At 56.0% G+C, this 24025-nt stretch overlaps 1 protein-coding gene across 2 annotated transcripts in view; it reads right to left on the bottom strand.

Annotated features, from left to right (window-relative positions):
- PLXNA1 (plexin A1) overlaps positions 1–24025 on the bottom strand; it is a 113691-nt gene that overhangs the window by 87093 nt on the left and 2573 nt on the right. For both annotated transcript variants that reach the window (XM_057390265.1, XM_057390264.1), the window contains exons 2-3: positions 11475–12825; positions 5561–5743 (exon numbers count right to left, since the gene is read on the bottom strand). In XM_057390265.1, the coding sequence (XP_057246248.1) occupies positions 5561–5743; positions 11475–12677 (1386 nt within the window). In that variant the 5' untranslated portion in view covers positions 12678–12825. The remainder of the gene's footprint in view (positions 1–5560; positions 5744–11474; positions 12826–24025) is intronic.

Here is a 24025-nt window from a genome sequence, read left to right as displayed (position 1 = left end):
GCCAGGCTCCCAGCCTCGCTCACCTGCCGGCTTTGTGCGGCTTTGTGCGGAGAGTGGAGCAGATGGGGGAAGAGAAAAAAGAGGGTTGTGGCTTGTGAGTCAAAAAGCCTGGGGGCACGGAGGGCGGAGGTAGCGGGGTTTGAGGGCAGTGAGTCCCCTGACACTGCCTCTCCTTCCCCAAGCTGTATGAGCATGCTGGAGCATCCTTTGGTGTGCCACGAGCATGGAAATGTTCATTCCCACCCATCCCGCGTGAGGCAGGAGCAGAAACCCCAAAAGCATTCCCCTCCAGGAGTCACCCCAGGACGAAGCTGGCAGCTGCCTGGAGCCACGGCCTCGCCGCCCCGGCAGATCGCAGAGGCCAACGGTTCACGATGAATTTCTAATTGTTTCCTCCAACAATGAGACATCCTGTTCAGAGCCGGGCGGCGCAACAAAGCCCAGCGCCGGCGAGCGGGGCCCCTTCCTGCTGAGCAGGAATGGGGCGATGCCGAGCGCTCCCTGCCACGAGCGAGGGGACGGGAAGGCTCCACCGCCCCCTCCCCACAACCCCATCCACTTAACACGCCTGCTCTCCAGCCTCCACCTTGATTAAAACAGCTTAACGACTCCAGCGAGAGCTCTCGAGGGGGTGGGAGCCGCCAAGAGGTATTTGATGGATTCACTTTGGCAACCGTCGGCTACCTTGTCATGCCAATAAAATTATTGCCATTGATTGGGGAGAGGCGCGGGCGCATGCTCCGGGGAGCGCATCTCCCTCATGGGGCTGGGGCGGGCACCCGTGGGGAGGGGGCGAGGGGTCTGCAGAGGATGGGATGGGGACGGGGCAGGAGAGAGCAGAGGCGGGAGGAACAAAAGGCCCTTGTGCTGGGCAGCCAGCTGGGAAGAGGCAGCAACACGGGCAGGACAGGATTTCCAGGGGCTGTGCAGGGGTCCTCAAGGGTCAGCGGCTGACACCGCCAGGGCCGGGCCAGGGTTCATGCCCCAAATCTGTCCTGTATCCCCCTCCACCCCCCCAAAACAAGCCAGCCAAGGCACAGGCAGTAAGTAAGGTAGCCAGCAGCATGGTCACGAGGAGGGYCAAGRCTTCCCGCRCACTCCGGGAGCCGGATTTCACGCRCCGAGACACAAAGGGCCCCTTTTCAGCCAGAGCTGCTTACCCTGAGCACTAAGCACAGGGTGATGCAAAAGGATCTGTGGGGACAAGGAGCCTGATGGCTTCTTCTCCCAGCTCACATGGRCCGCCATCAGGTCATGCATCATACCCAGGAAGCCAACACATGGGGGCTTTTGTGATAGAAAAGGAGCCAGCAGGCAACAGGGAAATCCCAAAACAGCCCCAGTCAGCTATGCCTCCTCCCCACAGCACCTATTTTCTGTCCAGCCAAGGGCTGTGAACACACCAAAGCATCCTTACCCAAAGCTTTTAGAGAGCTCAAAGGGGGTGCCTCCATAGGCTGCCCAATCTGCTCCTTCAAAGCACCCTCATCTCCCTGCCCACAGCAGGACAGGAAATACAGAGGAGCCCCTCGACCCTCCCCTGGACCGGAGAGGAGCACCACGTGCTGCTTTTAGGGATGGGATAACCGACTTAGTGAGAAGAGTTTATAATTATTATTGTTATTATTACTAAAGAGGTGAAATCAAAGCAGCCAGACACAGGGCTGGTTCAGCTGTGCTTTCTGTGGCAGAGAATAAACAAGCTGTGGCAAGCTCACCCCCGGGGGGGGAGCAGATTCCCAACGGAGACACGATGCGTTCATGCCCAAGGCCAGCCAGTTCCAGGACAGAACAGTGAGCTACGGGGATTGTGGTGGTGACTGGGGAGACAGATAATCCTCAAAAAACGAGAGCTCGGCTGGCTGTGAGGGATTGCGGCCCGATGCTATCCCAGCTGGAATGCCTGTCCTGCAGTCATGCCTGCCTTGGGGATCTCCGGTGCTTGGATCCCCGGTGCTGCTGGCTATCTCCTGCAGGGCTGTGGCCAGAGGGACAGCTCACAGCCTCCCTGCTCCACAGCAACCAGGGCACGGCGGTGGGCAGAGAATCACTGGCTGCTTTGGGAGAGGAGCTCYGTTCATCTCCCCAAAAATAACCAGGCAGCACCCAAAACTGGGTCAGCCCACAAGGGTTACACTGAGCTCAGCAGAGCCCCAAGGCAGTGCTGTGTTTGCATAACGAGGAGCAGATGGCATCGAAGGAGGGGCAGCCGGGTCTGTGCTGCACCTCAGAGAATGTCCCACTGCTCCGGCTTCCAGCCGCCAGCCCAGCACAGCGCACTCACTGYGAGGGGGTTACACCATCAGCACAGCCCCTGCAGTATCACCCTTCTTCCCTCTCTCTGTATGACACTCCTAGAACACCCAAAATCAAGTTCTTGGTACTCCATAGGCCAAGAGCTGACAAGGGTGATGTGTCAAACATGCCTTTCCAGCACATGACCAAGCACTCCCATTGCAATCACACACACAGCTTCCTATCCACCCAAAAAATAGAAAAGACAGCCTGGGAAAGCAATAACTACCCAATAAAAAGATTGTCGGTTGAGGACAGGTGGTTTCCAGGAAAAAACCCAAGCATTAGGAAGTAAGCCTCATTTCCCTTTCAAAAACATCCCCTGACATTCCCGCTGCGGYGTGCTCATGGCTCACGTCCCCATGTCACTTCCCCATTCTGAGCACTSTCAGACCATGGGGTGCAAGGCCAGGTCCTGGTCGTGCCAGCTCAGGAGTACGGAGGAAGTGGCTCAGTGCCAGCTCCAGCAGCTTGGAACCCATCCCCACATTGTTCACCTGGGCACGGCCGGAATTCCCCGAGTGCCCCAGTCCCATGACTGCTGGCACGGAAGGCAGCGAGCACGCGGGACCAAGGGCTTTCCAAGCCTGGCCTCTCCACATAACTCGGGATCAGCCAAAGATAACTGCCTGCCTGGAAATGCTGCAGGACAAGCTGACACCAGGCTGCCACGGATACCGCTGCTGCAACCCGCTCAGCATCCCAGGGTTTGTGATCTCCATCCCCCCGCTGCCTCCCCAGCGCAGCCCACAGCCCCTGTCCCACAGACAGATTTRTAAATCTGACATTGCCTGCAAGATCCTCCCACCCCCCAAAGTTGGGGTCTCCCTGCAGCTGTGGTGGCAGCAGGTGCTGCCCAGCACCCTGCCCTCGCGGCAGCAACTGGCGGTGGCAGGGCTGGGGAGAGGCTGCAGGGTGGCCACAGGCTTGCGTGGCTTTTTTGGGGGGGACAAAGGGAGGCTCTGTCTGCACGCAACAGTCTGGACAAATGCTGGGCATGGGAGCTGCCATCCAAGGAAAAGCCAGACGCAGCAGTGACTCTGGCCTGACCTTATCCCAGCCCAGATGGCGAGATCGGTGCCCCTCAGCAGAGCAGCATCCATTACAGGGCTCCTGGGGGYGGGGAGGGGGGCACCCAGCTGTCAGCACAGCCCTTCCTCTCCCAAAGGAGATGCCAGGGTCCTGGAAAGGGTGGGGGGCYGGCAGGCTGCACCAAGCCTAGTGTGGGTGCTTGCCAAGGGATGGTGGGAAACACCAGCAGCTCCAAAGCACAGGGATTGCAACCTCCGCTGAAGGATGCGCACCCCACACCCTCCTACTCCCCCACACCCTCCTACACACCCACACACACCCCTCCTGCCTGGAGGAGCCATCCTGGCTCCTCTCTGCTGAACCCCTGCCAGCATCGCATCCCCTGGCTGGGGACACACCGGTTCCACTCACAGACAGGTCAGCAGCCCCTCGCCGCCCTCCCCTGCCTCCGGCCCTGGCAGCCAGGCAGCAGGATCAGGTAGCTGCTGAGGCAGCGCTTTGCCGGGCAGCCAGGCAGCCCCTGCCGCAGGAGGGCTGGGCTGCCCACCTCAAGGTCAGGGACAAGGAGAGGACCTCGTGGCGCAGGATGTGCAGTCTGCAAAGTGCTCCCATGCTGCCACTGGAGAGCTCTGCAACCCCGGGGAACTGGGGGGCTCCGGGCAGGATAAGCCTATAAAACCTACCCAGCATCCCAGCACTGGCACAAGACCCCTCTATTCAGTCTCAGCAGCTCCATGTCCTCATGTCCTGCACAGCCAGAGAGCCACACCAGCTTTGTGGGGGACCAAGTTTAAAACTAGGGAAAACAAAGCCTTGGAAAGCCCTGCAGGGAAGGAGGCCACTCAAACCACACCTGGGTTTCTGGCCACAGTCATGGCTGTAGCAGGCAGCCCACACACCAGCCAGGCACCCRCCCTAGATGATCCAAATGGCTCTGAAGGCATAAAGACCAGAGAAAAACTGAAAAAAAAGCAGGAAGAAGAAAAATCCAATCTGCCACCTAAAAACCAGCCACCAGCCTCTCTAGATAACTGAGGAGCTAGAGGYGTAACAATGTCGCTGTGGCTTTTTGAACCCTCCTCCCACACGCTCCTTCCTTCTCATCCCCATCTAAAACCTCCCATCTGGAGCCCAGCAGCAGGAGAAGCTGGCAGCAACATGACACCAGTCCCTCTGGATCCCTCATCGATCCGGAAGGGAGGACGAGCTGCCTCCATCCCCACAGCCCTGTCACTGTGCACCACTCCAAGGACTGCAGAAAGCCAAGCAGAAGATGTGGGGCTAGAGAGGACCCTTCCATGCTGTCTGCCACCCCAACACGTGCTGCCCTTGCCCCTAAAAGCACAGCTAATGAATAGGGGCACAGGCGGGTCTGTCAGGGGTCCCGCAGGGAATGGGGCACAGCAAGCAGGACATATAGGGACCACCAGCCATGGTGGTATCCTGTTCCAGATTCCTGCCAGAGAAACCATCTTGCCTCTTCCAGGGCACCCTGGCCAGCACAGATCAGGAGATGTAGCAAAAATGCACAATGCTGTGCCCAAGATAGAGTGCTGGAGCGCCTTACAAGTCACACAGAGATGGACCAAATCCCAGCCAAGGTCTGGTCCATAGCAGGGACCCTAGCAGGATCTTCACACGGCCTTTCCCTGGCTGAGGATGTGTTAATGGAAGCTATGTTTATCCAGGGCATGTACAGCTGTAATTACAGGCATGATGTTATGATAACAGGAAATCCGTGCCCTGTGGAGATGCAGGCAGAGAAAGGCACGCATGGAGTTATTTGCTAATTGCCACCAACAAGCAGCCTTTTGTGCCGTGGCGGGGTACAGGAAGTCAAGTCTCCCCTTCGGCAGGCTGGAGCCATCAGCACCCACCTCTGCCCACCCCGCCCAGGTCAATGACAAGGCCAGATGGACAGAGGATCCAGATGGACAGASCCTGACCCGTGGCAGCTCCAGGGTATACCCACCTGCCCCTGAAATATGACAGGATGGGCTCTGATCAACCATCAGCAGGGACTCAACTTCCTTATCTTACAACCCTTCCAAAAGGCAGAGGTTTGTAAATTCTGTCAGCAGAGAGAAGGGGAAATTGCCCCTCACTGGCCCTTTACACATTACCCCAAATATATCAAGTAACTCTATTATGGAAGCACAGCCCAGCCTGGACCCTGCATGGGCCAGTGAGAATGGTCATCCCTCCCCATCAGCATCACTGAGGGTTTTCCTACCTTTTTGATCTTCCCGCTYCGTGTGCCTGCAAAGACAACAGTTTGTCCTCTGTAGTCATAGGCAGCCACCGAGGTCATCCCRTCCTCCTTATCCACAAAGAGCGGGGTTCCCTCGATGGTGACAGTCCCACCCAGCGGCTGGTTAAAATCCTGGCCACAGAAATTGTCGTCAATCTGCAGCGGCTGTTGGAAGAAAGCAGAGGAGAGATGAGTTTTATGCCAATGCTTTATGCCATCTCCCACCTTCACCCCACAGCTACAGCACCTCTGGCAGCCTCCTCGTCCAGCCATCCCACCTCAGCAGCCAAGGCAAGGCATGAGCTGATGTTTCCCTAACATTCCCGACACACTGATGTCAGGCACTTGGGACAGATCCACCACATGCAGGGCTCTCTATATCTCAACAAGCACTGCAGACCGAGACAAGGCTCTCTGTCYTCTGCATCCTACAGAGCAGCACTTATGAACCCAGCAGGAGCTAGAACAGCATCCCTGCTCTCCCCTCCATCCCTGCTAATGCCATCTCAGACACTGGGGTTGCCAGCACACACACATCCCTCTCCTCCTCATCCCAGCACTAGCTTCAAACAGAAAAACCAGCTTGGCAGCGAGGCAGGAAGGGCTGAATCCTGCACCCCAGCCTTCCCCCAAAGACAAAACACTTCCCAGCCAAGGCCATGCCAAGGCAAACAAGTCGGGGCTCCTAGAAGAGCCTCACTTCACACAGCACAGCCTCCAGCACACACACTACCCACCTGCCAGYCCTGTTCCTCCTCCCGCAGCAACGTTTTTGGGAAATCCCCACATTTTTTCCATGCTGCCTTGCCCCAGACAAGGCGCCTGCCTCAGCCAGCTGCCTCCTCAGTTCAGCAGGAGCCCACAGATCTGGGAGAAGCTTTTGCAAGCTCTGCCCACGGAGAGGCACAGGCAGGGCTGCACTGGCCCCYCTCCACTCTCAGGGCTGTGACAGCATGGATCTCCAGCAGGACAGTCCAGCTATGGCAAGGCAAAGGCAGAGGGATGTCCCCAGTGAAAGCTGAGATGCCAGCAGGGGAATGGGGCCAGGACCAGCTCCAGAGCATTCCCCCCTACCTCAAGCACCCACACCACGTCACCCTAACCTGCCAAGCAGAACAACAGACCTGGCCACGGCTGTCTGGCCTGGGGGGCACATGGGGCTCCCAGTGTTCACACACGAGGCAACAGCCTCACGTGGTGACACAGCACCAGTAAAATCCCCGCTCCGTCTCCCAGGCAGTGAAGGGCTTTGCCAAACCCCCAAGGGTGGCAGCGAGCCTGGGTGCAGGAGGGTAGAGTGGCAAGGCAGGCACGGCTGACAGGCAGACAGCCTGCTCCGGTCACGGGATTCTTCCGCTTCACAAGGCTCCTTATATAATTTTGAATTTAAAGGGGAGAGAGKTTTTTTGGCAAGCAGCAGGCTCCAAATGCATGCCAGTCCCCAAGGGGTTTTAAATCCATACCGCATGTGTACGGAGCATATGGGAAAATGCCGAGCTCCCGAGCTCCACGTACGCAAGGGCAGCACAGAGCTCTKTAATTCCCACTCGTCACTGCCTGGGAAACGAGGATCAGCCCGGACAGGCTACCACCAACAACCACAATCACTAATGTGGAGGGGAGAAAACAGCACATTTCCGTGCCCCAGCACAACACACTCACAGCTACAATGGCATCAGCTTCCCACAGCCATGGCAAAGCTGCTCACCCTCCTCACCATGCCACCATTCCAGCTCCAAGGACAGTGGTCCCACTCCCTGCTGCAGCGGGAACTCAGTGCTGTGCCAGCCTTCCAGCCGGGGAGGATCAGACATATTCAGCCTCTGAGGCACTCTGGGGATGCTGGGCTGCTCCCTCRGTTACTCTGACTTCTGGGTGTTGGGTTAATGTGTAAAGATCAGCTCCCTTCCCCGCCTGACTGTTGCTCACCCTTCCCTGAACTGGGGGAACTCCTACAGCCAGTCACAAGAGGTGCGGGGATCCCCAAAACGGGAACATGGGACACCACACATCGCTGCAGCCACGAGAAAAAGAGGGAAGGGAAATTACAACCTCTCCACTCATCCTCTGAACGCCAGCCTTGCCCTCTTCTATCCATTGGCCAACACATGTACTAAGCATCCTCCTCTGCATTACAAGGCTAGGAATTTTAAAACAGCAGATCAGATCCTAGAAAATTATCYTCCCATTCACAGAGAGGTGTGAGCGATGCTCCAGATGATACATCCAGATACCCATAATTTCTCAGGTGCTTTGCTGGGGGAAAAAAATCAGCCCAAATAAACCCTAGCACCTTCCACCTAGCCATCTACACTAGCAGAGGGGTTAAGGCAATGCCACAAAGGTATTCAAGCCCTGGAACTCCTGGGTGCAGCTTCTGCTCTCTCTGAGCTCAATCTGCAGCTTCCCCAACCCCGCGGCTGCTGAATATGCAAGAGGAGAGATGTTTATGGTGTTTACTGCTCTCTGCTTTGTCTCAACATACTCTCTGGGAAATGACAAATACAGCTGCGCTCTGGGACCGAGGAGCTCCCGCCGCCGCCATGCCGACACCACCTCGATAAATAATTACGCCGACAATTAGCTCATTAACAGCAAACTGCCTCGTTAGGGAAGCGCAGGCAGCACGGAGAGGTCGGGCCAAGGGCGGCAGTGCCGGGGTTACAGAACCCACCGACATCCCTGGTAGATGCAGGCTACGGGGAGAGGCAGGGCAGAGGCACCGAGGGAAGGATGGACAGAGGGAAGGATGGACAGAGGGACAGCTGTCCCCCAGCCGCTGCTGGCAGGGACCGACACACACCACAGCACGCGAGGGCCACTGACCTTGCAGCGTTTCAGCCTGTGGATGCTGGGATCTGCAGGAGGTGTCAGGATGTGCCCACTCTTGCATTTAAATAGCTTTTTGCAGGGACCAGAACCTTCAGTCCATTGCGGGGGGGGGGAGGCGGGGGTTTGGGTTTTTTTAGGGTTTTTGGGGTGTTTTTTTAATTCTTTTCATCTTTTGTTTTTATTTCCAGGCTTTCTTTTGGCACCCCTCTCAGCTGCCCCTTGGCCCTTGGCTCAGACACCCCAGGCTGTCACCTCCACAGCGCAGCAGTCTTCTCTTTCCCAGCGCTAACCTGGCTCCCCAAAATAGGGTCAGGAAATTCRGATTTCCTGGGAAAAGGGACCTGAAGGAGGAGGAAGCAGGCCCACGCACCCAGCGAGCAGGAGCGGGTGTCTCCTTGATATGCCTTGTCTCATTGCCTCCCTTCAAGCCCACTTACGAAAGCAATGAGGGAGCAGACAGCACGGCAAGGCTCGCATCACTCAGCATTATTAATTAGCCAGTAATTCGCCAGTTAACACCATTATAGGCTCACCCCATCCCCCSCGTGCACCTCCAGGGGCTGTGATGGAGATGTGGAGGGATGCAAAGAGCCAGGGACGAGGTTACAGGAGGCTGGTACCAAGTGCCAGGCTGGGGTGCCAGGCTTTTTGTGCGTTAATCGCTGCTCAGGAATAATCCCAGGGTGGTACAGTTTGTTACCACCTGCATTTCTCTGGCTGCCCCGGAAAGGATTTGGCTTATCCTGGCCCACTTTCAGCCGGTTTGTCACCAGCCATTGCCCTGTGCCAGCAAGCTGGGCAGCAAGCCTTACTGAAGAGTCAAAACTCATTTTCTCCCTGGGGTAGCCCAGGGAAAGCCGATGCCCACATCCTGCTGGCTCCAGGCACTGGCTCTGCCCACGCTGCCAGCCCAGGAGTCAGGGGCTCCAGGAACTCTAAATAACTGCCTGCTGCAACATCTGCACTCCAGCTTCAGCCTGCTGCCCTCACCAGCACCAGCTCTGGGGAATCAGAGCCACCCTGCAGGGCTGGGGAGGAGCACCCCTCAGCCCTGCACTGCTCGAGGTCTGGGAGGGCAGTGCTGGCAAAAACTCCTCCACAAAGGACCAGCCTCAGCCCCTCACTGCCATGAAGGAGCAGARCAAGACAGCTCCTTGAACATTTTCCATATGGATGGGGTGTAAATCCCAAGCAACTACTGACTTAAGCAATTACATTTTGCCTCCTTCAAAACAAAAAAWCAGCATGCCCTTTATTTTCTGGCCAGTTGTCACCACTGAGAGATCCATCACTGCCATGACCTGCCCCAGAGGTTACTTTATTTTGTTTAGGGGCACAGAAATTCCTGCCAGAAAGAGGTTACATGCTTCAAGCGCTCTGGTTTGGCTTGTGCTTAACCCAGCAAKGAGCTGAGGGCTTGACTCATGATCCAGTCACGTCTTGCCCCATTCTGCCTGGCAGCTGCAAAAGGACCGGGACAGAAAACACCACCTGGCTGCCCTGGGGGAAGAGTGTCACTCCACAGCCCAACCCATACAACAGCAGGAGCCTCCCCRTCATGGCACACATCCTTTCACCCCAAAAGAGCCACATCTGCAGGACCCACAGMGTACCTGGAGATCCCCTTACTACCCCGGGGCTGGCCACCAGGGAGCAATCCTAGGAGCTCAGAGTTCAAACCAGAGTGCAGGGGGGCAGAGCACCTCCCCAAACGCAGGGGACATGGCATTAGTGGGGCACTGGGGGAGGTGAGCCAGGAGTGCAGGAGGAAGCAGCGAGCAACTCCAGYGCCGGAGCCAGCAGCTGCACGACCCAACAGGCAGCCGTGTAACGATTTCATCATTTTCCAGCAAAATTGAATTAGTTCAAAGCCAAAATCTGATTTGCGAGCCCAGCGCTCTTGACAGCAAACCCTTTACTTTGTCAGGCAGCTGTTAGCTGTCTCCTCCAGAGCAGCGGAGAGGACGGGGGAAGAGAATGCAGGGCTGCTCTGCAGGGACCCACACCAGCACCAAAACGCTGCCTGAGCATGGCTGGGGCTTGGGGATGGGTGCTGAACACCAGCAAGCAGGGCCTGGGGGTGGTCGGTGATAGAAGGTGGGTCAGGACCTCCTTCAGACCCTCCCAAAAACACACACCAGCACCCCAAGCCTGGCCAGCCCCATATCTGACCCTACTTGGGGATTACCCAGCCTATGACCTCTCCATCACCTGGGGTTGTAGCCTCCAGCACCTACCGGTGGTTTGTAACATTGCCCAGAAAGAATCCAGCAACAGTAACAGTTCAGTGAGAAAACAAACCCTGAGAGATCCCACCTCGAACAGCTGAGACACCCACAGGTACCAGAGGCACCCAGGTGAGAGCCAGGCAAGAAGACACCTCTGTGGGGACAGRGGGGAGTGCTCCTCAGCTGGGAATCYCTGCTCTGGGACAGCARTACTCAGCTCCTGCCCCTCTSGGTGCCAGTTTGCATTGGCTACTCTCAAAACACACCTCACTGACAGCACCTTGTGCCCTCTCAGCACCSCATGGGGAGGATGTAGCCCCTCCATGCTGAACATCTGACCCACTTCTGCTGGGACCACCAGCCTTCCCACCTCGGTCCATCAGGTCTGTGCTCCCTGTCCCCCCCATCCTGCTGCCTCCAACATCTTCTGCTTGGTCACTGCCAAGTCCCAGGTGACAACACAAATCCACATGTGCCATCTGCAAGGGACTRTGCAGCAGATGCCCTGAGGACTGAGCATCCTGCCCTCCCAGCCCAACTCAYTGACACTCCCCAAATCCACAGGGCAGGGACATCAGAAACAAGCACCTCCATTGGCATGCGGCCCCTTTTTTGGGGCTCTCCATAGGCACTCACACAGCCCAAATCCAGGTGACTGCCCCACCACAAAGCTGTGATCTCCACAAGGAATGCTACCAAGCAAACAGAGAGCTCTACCACCAATCCTCCCAGTGGGAAAACACAGTTCGGGTCAGGACACTGGGAAAGGTACAGTCAGAGAACACCAACAGGAGCCAGAAATGGCCTGGCTTGTGTAGGGGCAAGAGGGAACTTACCGAGTTGATGCAGCCCAGCTCCTTATTCAAGAGCCAGGGCAGCGAGAGTTTCCCTTCMCCTCTGTAGCACGACTGGATACGCTCCTTGATCTTATCCTTGATCTTCTTCAACGTGAAGAGGCAGAGCACAGACTCCTTGGGAGGCTTAACCCTATTTTTCTGGCCCTGGGAGAAGATGGTGAARAGGATATCCTCCTGCTCTGAGATGCCCAGGTACTTGGCCAAAGCCTTGCCAGGCTTGGTCAGGTAGGCGTCCTGGATCAGGCGGTACTCGATGCCGTCCTGCACGCAGCCAATGGGGAATTCCACGTAGGAGTAGAACTTGGGGTCATCCACRCACAGGCGGACGATCTTGGAGGTGAAAAACTGCTCCCCGGTGGAGTCGGGAGAGGTGAGCTGGGTGTCCAGCTGCAGGGTCAGGTAGTAAACAAACTGCTCGCTGCTGAAGCTGTAGATGTAGTAGATGTCAAAGGTGGGGAACTTGGAGAGTGTATCCGAGGGGATTTTGAGCTGCGAGGACACAAACTCATCCTGGTAGACAAAGCCAAACATCTCCGCGTTCTCCTCGTTGGCCATCAGCTTGCGGCTGGAGAGGGTGGGGAAGTACTCTGACTTCCCGTCGATGGGCGTCCCAATGAAGAGCTTGTTCTGCCCGTTGAGCACCTCGATGATGACCCCAGACATGGTGCCYGACTCGTTGACACTGGAGAGGTAGTGCTCCTTGCGGTGGTGGGGCTCACCCAGCTTGAAGAGGTCGTCCAGCCGCAGGAACTGGCAAATCCCCTGGGAGGCACTGCCGCAGGCAATCAGCCGATTCCCCGAGTAGTCCACCAGCAGCAGTTTGTTCACGTTGTTGGTGGTGACCAGCCCGTGCGGGCAGGACTGGACACTGGGCGGAGGGTAACACTTCTCATTGTCCTCCACGGGCCCCGTCACGTGGGTCCGCAGGAGAGTGAGGTTGTTGGAGAGCTTGTAGATCCGATTGACAGCCCCCACGTAGACCTCCCCGGTTTTGTTATGGACCACCAAGTGYGTCAAGCTCCAGTCTGTCACCGGGAAAGTCCTAAAGGGAGACTTGGGGCTGCCTTCCGCCAGCGGTAGCCAGGTGCTCCCCAAGAGCAGCAAGGTCCAAAWGTGGATGGACAAGTGGTGCTTGAGCCAAAGGAGCCACATTGCAGCAGCCTCACATCCAGCCAAGGCCATGCCCAAACCCAGCCACAAAATAAATAGAAACAAAACCAAACTAAAGGGATGAGGGAAGGAGGGAGGAGGAGCTAACAGGACACAGTCTCCTCTGCTTCCGCTGCGCTCAGCATTCAGGGCATCGTGGGCATGGCCGGTCCAGTTAGCCCTAGAGGGAGAAAGAAAAGAAAARTGGGATTAGGAGGCTTTCCTGCACAGCCTCAAGCCTGTTCCACCCCCACCCAGCAGACTCTACCACTTCTCACTTTTCTAGCAGGCAGAAGAGACCCTGACCTGCTGCCCCAGTCCCACTCCACGGCACTGCTGGGAACGGTTACAAAAGCACAGTTAGCAGAAGCACAGACCAAACCCCTGCACARAGGAGGATCTCAAAAGCACCTTTTAAAGGAGCTGAGAGAGCCAAGAGCCCTGGCATGTTGCCTGCCATCCTGCCACCTGCCTGCCTGGCAAACCCCAGGAGGGTCCTGGGCAGGAGGGGCTGGAGGGAGCAAGCGGGCACAGCAAGGACAAGCCTGTCCTTGCAGCATTTCTGTGCATTAGAAAACACAAGGCAGGTGGTTTGAGAGGCTCCAGAGGCACAGGGGAGCACAGGCAGGGAGGATGGAATGCTCTGCCTGCTGCTGTGCCACAGCTGGGGCTCACCAACACGGAGCAGCCAGCCAAATACCCCACAGCAGTGTGACCTTTGCATCCTGGCAATGGGGAGGAGATGGTCACAGAAATGCACAGCTCTGCTCTCTGCATCAGCTCAGCTCCCCTCACCTTACACACAGCCCTGTCTTCTCCACCCACCCTCCCACATGGGCACAGCACCTCTGGGCTAAGCTGGGGTTGTGCAAACCCCGCTGCCAGCACCCAGCYCATCCTCAGGTCACAATCCATCCACCCTGGGTGGGACCAAGATCCATGGATGGGACACCAGCTCAGTTTCTTGGCCGCTGAAGATAAGCCATTCCAAAAGGGAGTGGAGGAGAAGAGCCTCTCTCTCTCCTCCCTCTCCTTATCGACCATCTCTGACTCAGCCCAGGATAACCTTCAGAGGATCCCCAGCAGGGAGTGGCACAGGTAGGAAATATGGCCCGCGGTGACTGGCAGCCCTGCCAKATCCCAGTCTGGGCAAGGCAGGGTGTCAGAGGGCAGCCAGGTGCTGCATCAGCAGGGCTGTGTGGGGCTGAACCTGCCCCAGCCTCAGCAGCCTGCTCTGGGCAGGGCTGTGGGACCCATCAGCCAGACACATGCAGACCTTGGGGGGCTGCACCAACCCATATGGGTATCCCAATGGCATCCTTCACTTCTGCTGCTCCCTTCCCAAGCCACAGAGCCAGACTGGGAGAGGTTGAAGGGAAGGCAGAAACTTCTTTTCTCCATCTTCGACCCCAAACAAGCACAAGACCCATCCCCCCCTCCCTTTTTTTTCCAGGCAAGCCCAGCCTTGGCTACCCCTGCAGCTTTGCCAGCTCCCCAGGGCCCGTGGTGTGTTGGGCAAAGCTTCTGCACTATTTCCAAACCCYCTCAGCAGATCTGCCTCTGCCCACATGCCCCTCACCCTGCTCTCTTCCACCTCCCAACCACCCACGTCCAGGGCAACAGCCTCAAGACAACTATATATGAGCAACACCAAGACTAAAGCCAGGTGCCACAAAGCTCCATGGATGTGGCGAGAACCAAAGCACCAGTCCTGGAAATCATCCCCATGGTCCTAATCACCCATTCCTACCACCTCTTCCCACACTGGGAGCCTCCCAGCAAAGAGCAGGCAGTCACAACACTGTCAGGGCAAGGGCACTCCCAGAAGACACTCACACTGCCCAGAATTGTCACTTTTCTGGGTCTGTTGGTAAGAGAACAGCCACAAGCACCCCAAATCAGAGCTTATCAGCCCCAAACCACACTGAGGTGGGACCAAGCAGTGCTGTCAGCCCAAACCCACTGGTTAGCCCCAAAACCACAGCCCAGCAGCTGCAGGCACTGGGGTTTCCTGACAGGTTCCCCACTCCGAGAAACTGGCACAGTTGTCACCAAAGCACTGCTCCAAGGCAGCCAAGCTCCTCAGGAACAGCACAGCCGCTGCCTGGCAAKGACACCAAATTCATGTGTCAGTGGCATTCCAGAGAGAAGGAATGGAGAAGAGGGGGAAGGTGACAGTGGAAGATTGGTGCAGYGTGGGGATGCCAACCAGCATCTCCTGCCAGGACAGAGCATGACAGGGAACTTGCTTCCTTGGTGCATTTCTATGATTCATTGCTTCTATTTCAGGAAGTGGGTGAGAGAACTAGAGGTCGAGCTGCTGCCACAAACCAGGGCTAGAAAGCCCAACAGGAGATTCCCAAATTAACGTAGGGAACTGCAACTCAGAAGCTGGAACGAGAGCAAAGCGAGGCAGAGCTGGGGCAAGCTGAGAGATGACACTCTCCAGAGCTCCTCTGAGATTTCTGCTCCTAAATATACTACAGCAGCAACACCTCGTCCTAGTGACCTGACACCACTGGTGGTTTTGTCCAGTCCTGCTTAAAACCAACAGCAGCAATTAATACAAATAAAACAACACAAAGGTCTGTTTTCTTCAGAATTGAGTGATACAGGTTCCTGAAATCTGGATTCAACTGAAGCAGTGCTCAAGCCCACCACAGTGCAGAGCCCTGCACGGCTCAGCCCCAGTTCCCTGCCCGTGGGGGCAGCAGCCTTAGGACATTTCCCTGCTGTCACTCGGACTCCAAGCCCCATGGAGAGGTCACGGTGCAGTGAAGGCAGGGCAGCTCCTCTGCTGGCATCCTCTGCCACTCAAACCCCCAGGGGCTGCACTCAAGCACCTCACCCCAGGGGAACCCAGCCCAGGGCCACCACTGGGAAGCAAAACCTGCACCACACAGACCTCCAGCACTCCAAAGGCACAGAAAACCCCAGGCAGATACCCTGGAGCCGAGCCCTGCCCTGAAACAGGCAGCAATAAAATAATACACCCCAGCCCAGATGCACACGTGCCAACTGGGTGAGTAGGACCAAAAATACACCCTGCTGTGCTGCTGGGCTGCAAGTGATGCAGCCCTGAGCATTTGAAGCACTGAGCATCCCCAGGGCTCACCCCACAGCAGGGCCACGCTGCTGGTGAGATGGCACTGCAGGTTTGTGTTTTGATTTACACACACACACACACACACACACACATATATATATACACACACATATATTCATAGCAGGAAATCTGCCATCAGAAACAAAGCCAGCACAAGAGCCAAATCCATCCCAGCCCCTTTCAACCCCCACTGAAAAGGACATTTGCTCATAGTTTCACCTCAAAGTGGCCACTKCAAGCTGCTGCAAGATTTGGATGGGGCTGCCCACCTCAGAAAGGCCAACACTCACACATCCCGGCTTCCAAAGCACCTTTCAGCAACAAGCCATGCCCCACAGATGCCAGGGCCCCACTCATCCCCCRAGGCTGAGAGCTTCCTGGTCCTGCAGCATGCCCAAAAACCTGTGTTTGGGATGGGAGATCACATTTTGGGAAAACAATAATCACTTCTGATAGCACAAAGCAGGAGTACTGGGATGGAAAAACTAACCTTAAAAGGCAAAGACTGGACAGAGCATTAAGGACCAGCTCTCCACTCATCCAGGCAGCGAGTCCAAGAGTCAGCACCAGCCTGACAAAGCACCAGCCCTCGTGGGAATGCTGGCAGACAGAGTTTAAAACATGCAGACAAGCACAGAGGTGCACATCTGGCACTCACAGACCTGCCTGCCATTCCTCCTCCTCCATCAAGACCCCAGCGGGTTCACTCCCGGCAAAACACCCAAGAGCTTTACAGCCTTGCACTTTTTTGCACCTCTCTTGCAAGGGAGGTTGGAAGAGAGAAGGAATGGGATTGAAAATCCCCAAATACCTGACCCACAAAAGGTGCARTGGCATCTAATGGGCCTATAGCTGTCATCACTTGCTGCTCTCAGCAATGAGAAGGGACCAGCTCCGAGCTGCCAGTAATTAGCAAAGGGGAGAGAGGAGAGATTATCCAGGGGAGAGAAAAGCCTTCAGGCCACAGGAGAGGCAGCCTTGCCATGGAGCTGGTGTATTTATAGGTTCATCTGCCTGGGAAAAGCCTCGAAACAATGAGGAAAGCCTGGTGGTGGTACAAGTTAGAGCTGCACTACATATGCAATTGCTGCAACAGGGCTAAACTTTAACTCCTTCCTTCAATGCACAGAGTCACTGAAAACCCTTTGGCTRGGGTCCCTCCCTAGCCAGGGAGTTAAATCATAAAAAGCCTCATCCCTGGCTCAAACCACACCCTGATGAAATCAGTGGCAGGCTCTGARGCTGCCCCAATCTCCGTTACTATCACCCAATCAAGAATACCTTCATCATCTTCAGTTTCCTCCCAGGCTCCTACCATCCCCCCAGGCAGGGGCTGAGGACCCCATCCTGCCCCTGCCATCCACCTCAGCTTCCACTCCTGCCCGGCAAGGATCTTCTAGGCAAGGAATTCAACCTCTTTTGTCCTGAGAAACATGACAAGGAAAAGCAGCCATCTACTGCCCAAGGGCTCATGAAGCTTGACCCGCAGCAAAAAGGAGCATAAAAGAACAAGCAGTGAGGAAATTAAATAGCATTTCTCAAGTGCGCAATTCCCCTTCTCTGGTCCTCTGCAAGAAGTCATGTCACGCCAAGAACAGCTTGAACTCCACAACAGCTCTGGAGCCACTGCTGCTCTCACCACCACGAGACTGCAGGCTGCCCTGCAGAGAGCCCTTCCAAACTGGGCTCAAAAGCATTTCCGAGATGGAAACCCAGGCTCCCCACAACCACAACGGCCCAAGGCAGAGAGGCACATGGGGACAGCCTCAGCAGGGCTGCAAGAACTGCTGATCCCTGCCATGGAAATGGGGAATGGACCGAGACCTTACACATTTCTGTCCAGCTATGCCAGAAGTGAGAGCCAGTGGCTATCCTTGGCCTCATTCCCACAGCTCACCTGGGTATCACTGGCCATACCAGGACCCTACAGGGGCTGCCCAGGGATTTTCTGTTTGTGCTGGWTGTGGACTTCCCAGGAGGAGAGTGCACCCATCCTTGTCTTGTGRTCCCTGCAGCCACGAGAGGAGCACACAGACCGAGATCTACTGATGGCTGGAGTGGAGATCAGGGCACAGCCCATGGGTAACCATCCACACAGGACAGYCTGCTGCCTCCCACCCTGCTTCAGGGAGTCTGTCCAGCAGCAYACACAGAGCACAGCCCCTCAAACCCCTCTGTGCCTCTCATCACCCACAGACCCCAACMCAAGGCACCAGGACACCAGCCTGTGTCTTCCTACTGCCAACACCCAGGTCAGCTCAAGGCATCAAACACTGATGTGAATTTTGCCACCTCAGTCAGGACCAATTAATAACATCTTGCCTCCAGCTGAAGAGAAAAAAAGGACAAACCAAATCACCTGAAGGCCACCCTCCTCTTTGGCTTTGGTCCACTCCCAGACTCTGATTCTCACATCCCACTGCCCCATAAAAATGTCCCAAAAACCAGGCCTGCCAGCAGAGGCCACTTTGGTCCAGCTGGACCTGCAGAGACCCAGAAGGTCACCCACCAGCAAGGTCTCTCAACAGCAGAGAAGTCAAAGAAGAGGTCCTCTGTCCAATGAGAGGTTCTCTGGCCATCAGCATCCTTGCCTTGTCTGATCTCATTCCCTGAGGCATAATGCATCACTCCTCACTCCCCAGCCCACTGCTCCACATCCCTCACTGGGCCAGGGCAGCCACAAACACAAGCCATGATGTTGCCTTCCCCAGATCAGTGCCCCTCTCCCAGCCCAGCTCTCCAAGATGCATTTTCACCTCTCTAGCACAAGCACTTCCCCCAAATCTCAGGGGGAATCTGGAAAGCTCCCTCCTTGCAATGGAGCACTGCCAGAGGAGGATTCCTGGATGCTGGACCCCTTCTACTCCAGCAAAGGGAGGTCATTCTGGGGTTGGTTTAATCCCAGCTAAGCTGAAATTCCCATGTTTCCGCCTGGCCCCTTGCTGACACCAGCACTTGTGYTGTCCCGGGGTGAGCCACGCACGACTGCTGCCACATTAGTTCTGATTAAAACAACCACAAAACTTCTCCAAACAAGCTTTCCCARGCCATGTGTGCCTTTCCTTCCCCTATCAACCTCCTGTCCTTCCCTCTCTGCTGTTTCAGTTATGCTGCCCCAAGAACCACAGCTGGAACTGGCTCAGGTCCTGGCTCTGCTTCCCCTGTGGAGATCCCAGCACAACCCCATGTTTGATCAGCCCAGGGTGGAGCTGACCCAGGGGAACTGAGACACCCAGACAGCCAGAGGAGCCTCACTCAGCAACGGGACAGGCACAGTCCCAAAAGTGCCCCCACAGTGACACCACCACAGGGGAAACTGTTCTGAGAGTCCAGAAGAGGCTTCACTCACAGCACCACGGGCAAAGAGCACCTGATATCAACAGGRGCTGTACCCACACTCTGCTTCCCTGTGGGCAGTGCCAACACAGCACACCCCAGACCAACATCCCACAGCCAGGGGGTCTCACCCACCAGACCTGGGCAGAGTAAACTTCAACGCGTGAGCTGCTGGCTGGGATGGAGAGCAGAGCAAGGCTGGGAGGGAGGGAGAGCAGAGCAAGGCTGGGACAGAGAGCAGAGCAAGGCTGGCAGGGAGAGCAGAGCAAGGCTGGGACGGAGGGAGAGCAGAGCAAGGCTGCTCCTCTTCCTGCAGATCGCAGCTGCAGCCCCAGACCATGCTGGACACAGGCGCCAGCCTTGCTCCTATGGCCCCACACTGCATGAGGGGCTGAGATTCCAACAGGCGTCAGCACAACGATCGGCTTCTTCGGCACAAAACCAAGAGGAGGYGGCTGCTCGCTTCTGCTGGGAGGGCTGTCCAAGCACCTCTGCCAAAACCCCACTTTCTGCTAATGAAGGTGGCTGGATGGCAGCTCCAGCAAGTGCCACCACTCCACAGAGGGCCGGGAGCCATGCAAGGCACAGCCARCGAGCCAAGAGATATCCAGCTCTGATGGGAGCTGACACCTCCCCTGGCACGGTCACATCCCTCCCTCCCAGCCCTCTCCCACGCARGCACGAGGCCATGCAGGGCAGGATCTCTCTCTCCCCCGTGTGCCCGCAGCCCCACGGGCACGGCCGTGCTGATAAGGAACAGCAGCGGGAGCCGTGGCAGCCGGGGCTGCTGGCAGCGTCATGGGGCTCCGCAGCTCTCCTTCGGAAACGGCGCTGCCTTCCTGCCTTCCTCCTCCCCCATTTCTTCCCGATGACATCAGCCTGAAAAACAGGTTCTTGACTTCAGCAGGGCTCATCGGGCCGATTCTGGTCCCGCCAGAGAGGGGAGAGCCCCCGCCTTGACTCCAGAAAGGAAGCAGCCATCCAGGAGCCGGACACGGAGATAAGCGGCAGCGGGCAGGCAGGGACCATGCCAGCATGCCAACACTTCTAGGAATAAAAACCATGGAGAAGCAGATGGGGGTGGAGGGAATGTGACGCTGGGGAACAGATTTATATGTTTTACAGAGCCTTGGCAGCTGTAAGCTGGGGCTCACACCCCRTCTCCGACACTGCTCTCCTACAGGGCAGCCAGACCTACCCAGTGCAAAAGTCAAATCGCAGAGAATCCCATCTCACTCCAGCTCCCAGAGCCCGAGGGCAAGCCCTCAGGCTGGCCAAAATGACAAGACACGACTTAACACTATCCAGCAAAGCCTTCCGAGGGCCACAAAGCTGGACACGGACCAGCAAGGGAACACGATCCTGCGAAACATCCTGCCCACCAGCCAAGCTCCAAGATTATTTTTAAACTCCTCCTAAAATATTTTTGGGTTTTCCTCTTCCCCTGTTGAAACTAACAGTCTGCACAGGAAGAGCCAAGCAGCCGCCCGTACACAAAGCCCGGCCGCATGCACAAAGCAAACAACTCACTGCCATTATAATTACCTGCGATGTTATCGGCAGCTCTGACGGGGTCGGCATTCGCACAAGGAAATGTGGTTTTCACATCGTGTCACTCCAAACGAGTGCGACCATCCTTCCTCCCCCCACTGCCCCTGCTCGTGCCAACACCATGATAAAGTGGGGGAACAGCACTTGGAAGAGGGGCTACATCACACAGGAAATTTCTCCCCCTGACGCAGGAATCTGCCTCTTCTCTTGCCAGGAATTTACTTCTGCAAGAGAGCCTGAAGATCTTGACGTGCAAACAGTTGTTTAACTAAGCACATAAAGCAAAGGGACTCACAGGGCTCCTGCAATGGCACTGGATGGGGGCAGCATCAGATGTGGACCCGCAAAGGATYGGGCCCCAGACAGAGACGCTGCCCCAGAGATGCTCGGAGCATCCAAGCTCCCCAACAACTGTGGGAAACCAGCCCGACTCCCAACCTCTCACATGCCAGACTGCAGCTCTGCTCCTCCAAACTCCCAAGAAAACATGAAGAATCACCCAACATTTATCAGTTCAAAACACGCGTGCAATTAGTACGCATTTTTTTCCTCCCTCCAGTATAATTATATATGTTTTAATGCAATTACCACCCCTGTATTTTGTACATTAAACAGTAGGCAACCCAAGGAAGAGAGAGGCATTTATTTTTCTTGGCTTTGCCTTTCTGAAAATAATACTATGTTGCAAAATAACTCCGGAAGAAGGGCTTATCTTTACCAGAAAAAGAGGGAGAGAAGATGAAAAATGGGAAGAGGGAAGGAGAAATCTCCCTAAGAGAAAGCAGGGATTGCAGCCTCCCTCCACACTGCCCTCACCCTCCCTGTACGTACCTACACCTGGAAACGGTCCCTGATAGCACAGACAGCACTCGGAAACAGCCTCAGCCCCTGTTCTCCACCGCTGACAGAAAGGAAAACTGAATCAAGCAAATGGTTGTGGTTACTCAAGCCGGGGTCATTAGCCGGATTAAAGCTCCCAAGCTCCGGCCAGCAGCAYGGAGAGCAAAGTGCAGCTAAACTGCCCAAATTGGATTACCAACGCTCCCGGGTCTCTGTGCCAAGTTGGCCGGCAGATTGTGGGATGCTCGGGATGGGGAGGTGGGCAGCCAGCCCCAGGGCTGATCTGCAGGCTGCCAGTGAGGAGGAGGAGGGATGAGGAAGAGATGGTCCCTGCACAGCACATCCCCCAGAGCCACTCAGCCTGSCCCTGGCTCCCCTGGCATGTTCTCACCTCGGGCACTTTCTCTAGCAAAATCCTTCACAATCTCAGCTCAAGGAGCAAAGAGGATATCACACCCTGGCTCATACCAGGCTCTGGGGTGACCCCAGAAATAAAGAAAATCTCCTCTGTGCTTCAGGCAGCTCACGAGGGTCTCTGTCCCAAGGCACAGACCAGTACACAGCACCCAYAAGGCAGGGGTGGATTTGGCTCTCATTACACCGAGACTCCATGGGGACAGARAGGTCACCCAAAATAATCCATCTTYGCACCWTGCAAGGAAACTTCAGAGGAGAAAGGAGCAGAAGCGTTTGTGGAGCGTGAGCCTGACGATCTGGATGTGGACTTTTCTTCCAGACTCAAACATCTCAGCACACCAGCAACAAAGAGGAGGTGTGCCAAGCCTAGGCTAAAGGGAAAATAAACTTTGAAATGTTTTTCATTCAGGATTTAAATGGTGGCTTCTACCTGGAACAAAGGCTGGAGGCAGACACAGACACAGGGTGCTCAGGGAAGCAAGKCAAACCAGGACACCTTCCTGTGCCTGGCCACGCTCTGACAAACCCAGGTGTGAGTTTGGCTACACCACATGCCAAGTGCAGGACACAAGAGCCAGCACTGCCCGTGCCTGGTATGGAAACCATCAAAACTTATTTATTAGCTGGAACTTTTCTCCTCCACGGTGCACAAGATGTTTGCTCAAATGTGAATTCCAAGCATAGCAGGAGGACCATGTTGGGGTAGCTACACGGCTTCCACAGTGCACCCTGGGCAGGACTAAGAGGGGCATGGATGAGGCTGTGGGTCAGGGACGGTGTCAGAGCACACACGTTCTCACCAAGTACCACATACCTGCTGTGGGATGTTCCCCATAACACTACAGGACACTTGCCAGGCAACAGCCAGAGCAGAACCTGCCTGTCTCYAGTCCAAAGCCAAACCAGCCACCTCACCACTGCATGGTGGCAAACACTTGCTCCTCCTCATTTTGCATGGAGCCATGGCACTCAGCACTTTGCTGGGAAAAGGAAATCCCAGGAAAGGTAAGGAGTCATGGTCCATGCTGAAGCAAACTCCATCACCCGTACTTCCCAGCCTTTGGACTTTCCTCTGCACACATCGTATATCASCAAACCATTCACTGGTCAAACACTGGCCAGGAACACTCGCTCACTAGTTGCTTCCATACAGCACACRAATTCTTATGGACATAACTTGAAGGAGACATTGATGGATGAGAGACAACAAGTTCTCAATGCATACATTCCACCAGCTCAGATCAATGAAAAATCCAAGCACACAGGCAGCGAGGATGGTATATGGGCATTGGGGTGACCCATGCCCACCCTCCTATCGTTGCTCAGAGACATGGCAGCACCTCTGCTATCCTGGCTCTTCCAAGGTTCCCTTCCATTGAGCCAGAGGTGCCCAAAAACATGACTGACTCCTCACTGAGGACACAAATTACCAAGACACCAAACACCCTACAAAGAAAGGCAATTACAACAAAGCCCAATGGGACTCAGCAGAAGCCGGACACAGGCATTGCCCCCSCGGTTTGCAGGGAGCCGGTGTCGCCAGAATGGCCGCACCAGTCTCTGCTGCTCAGAAATTCCCAGCTCAGGGCCGGGGCTGGCTCTCGGCAGCAGTTAYTGCTGCAGCCGGGAGCAAGGCAGSCAGCAACAAAGGCCCTGACCCACACTCAGCCTAGAGAATAAACACATCCGAGCTCCCTTCATTAAGTTCGATCYCAGGGCCAGATCCTTCGCTTTGTTCAGCAGAAGTCAAAGGCAGCGAACCCACGGCAGCGAGCGGCCTGGCGTGACACCCATTGCGGGGAGCAGGGCAGGGGCCAGCCCCGGCTGCCGCCGCCATGGAGGCGGGGAGGCAGCCCTGCCAGCACGCAGCAGCGCCGCTTTATTACCCTCTTCCATTTCGGCTGCGCTAAGCCCGGTGGAACAGCACTCCCCGGGAGCCGCCGACATGGCCCTCGGCCCCGTCTCCAGCGGAGTTCGGAGGAGTTTGTTTATCTCTCGCAGGGCACTGCCGCGCTCGGGGAAAGGGCTTTGTGTGGCGGAGCACAAGGGCTCCGCTCCGCAGCTCCGCGCACAGCCCGAGCGTGCACGAAGGCGGATGCCTGCGCTCTGCTCCAAATCCGATGATTCCATT

The sequence above is a fragment of the Malurus melanocephalus genome, unplaced genomic scaffold (genome assembly GCF_030028575.1).
Source record: "Malurus melanocephalus ecotype Western Australia unplaced genomic scaffold, MMel_1.1 scaffold_24, whole genome shotgun sequence".
NCBI lineage: Eukaryota > Metazoa > Chordata > Aves > Passeriformes > Maluridae > Malurus > Malurus melanocephalus.
This window is presented reverse-complemented; position numbering and strand designations above follow the sequence as displayed.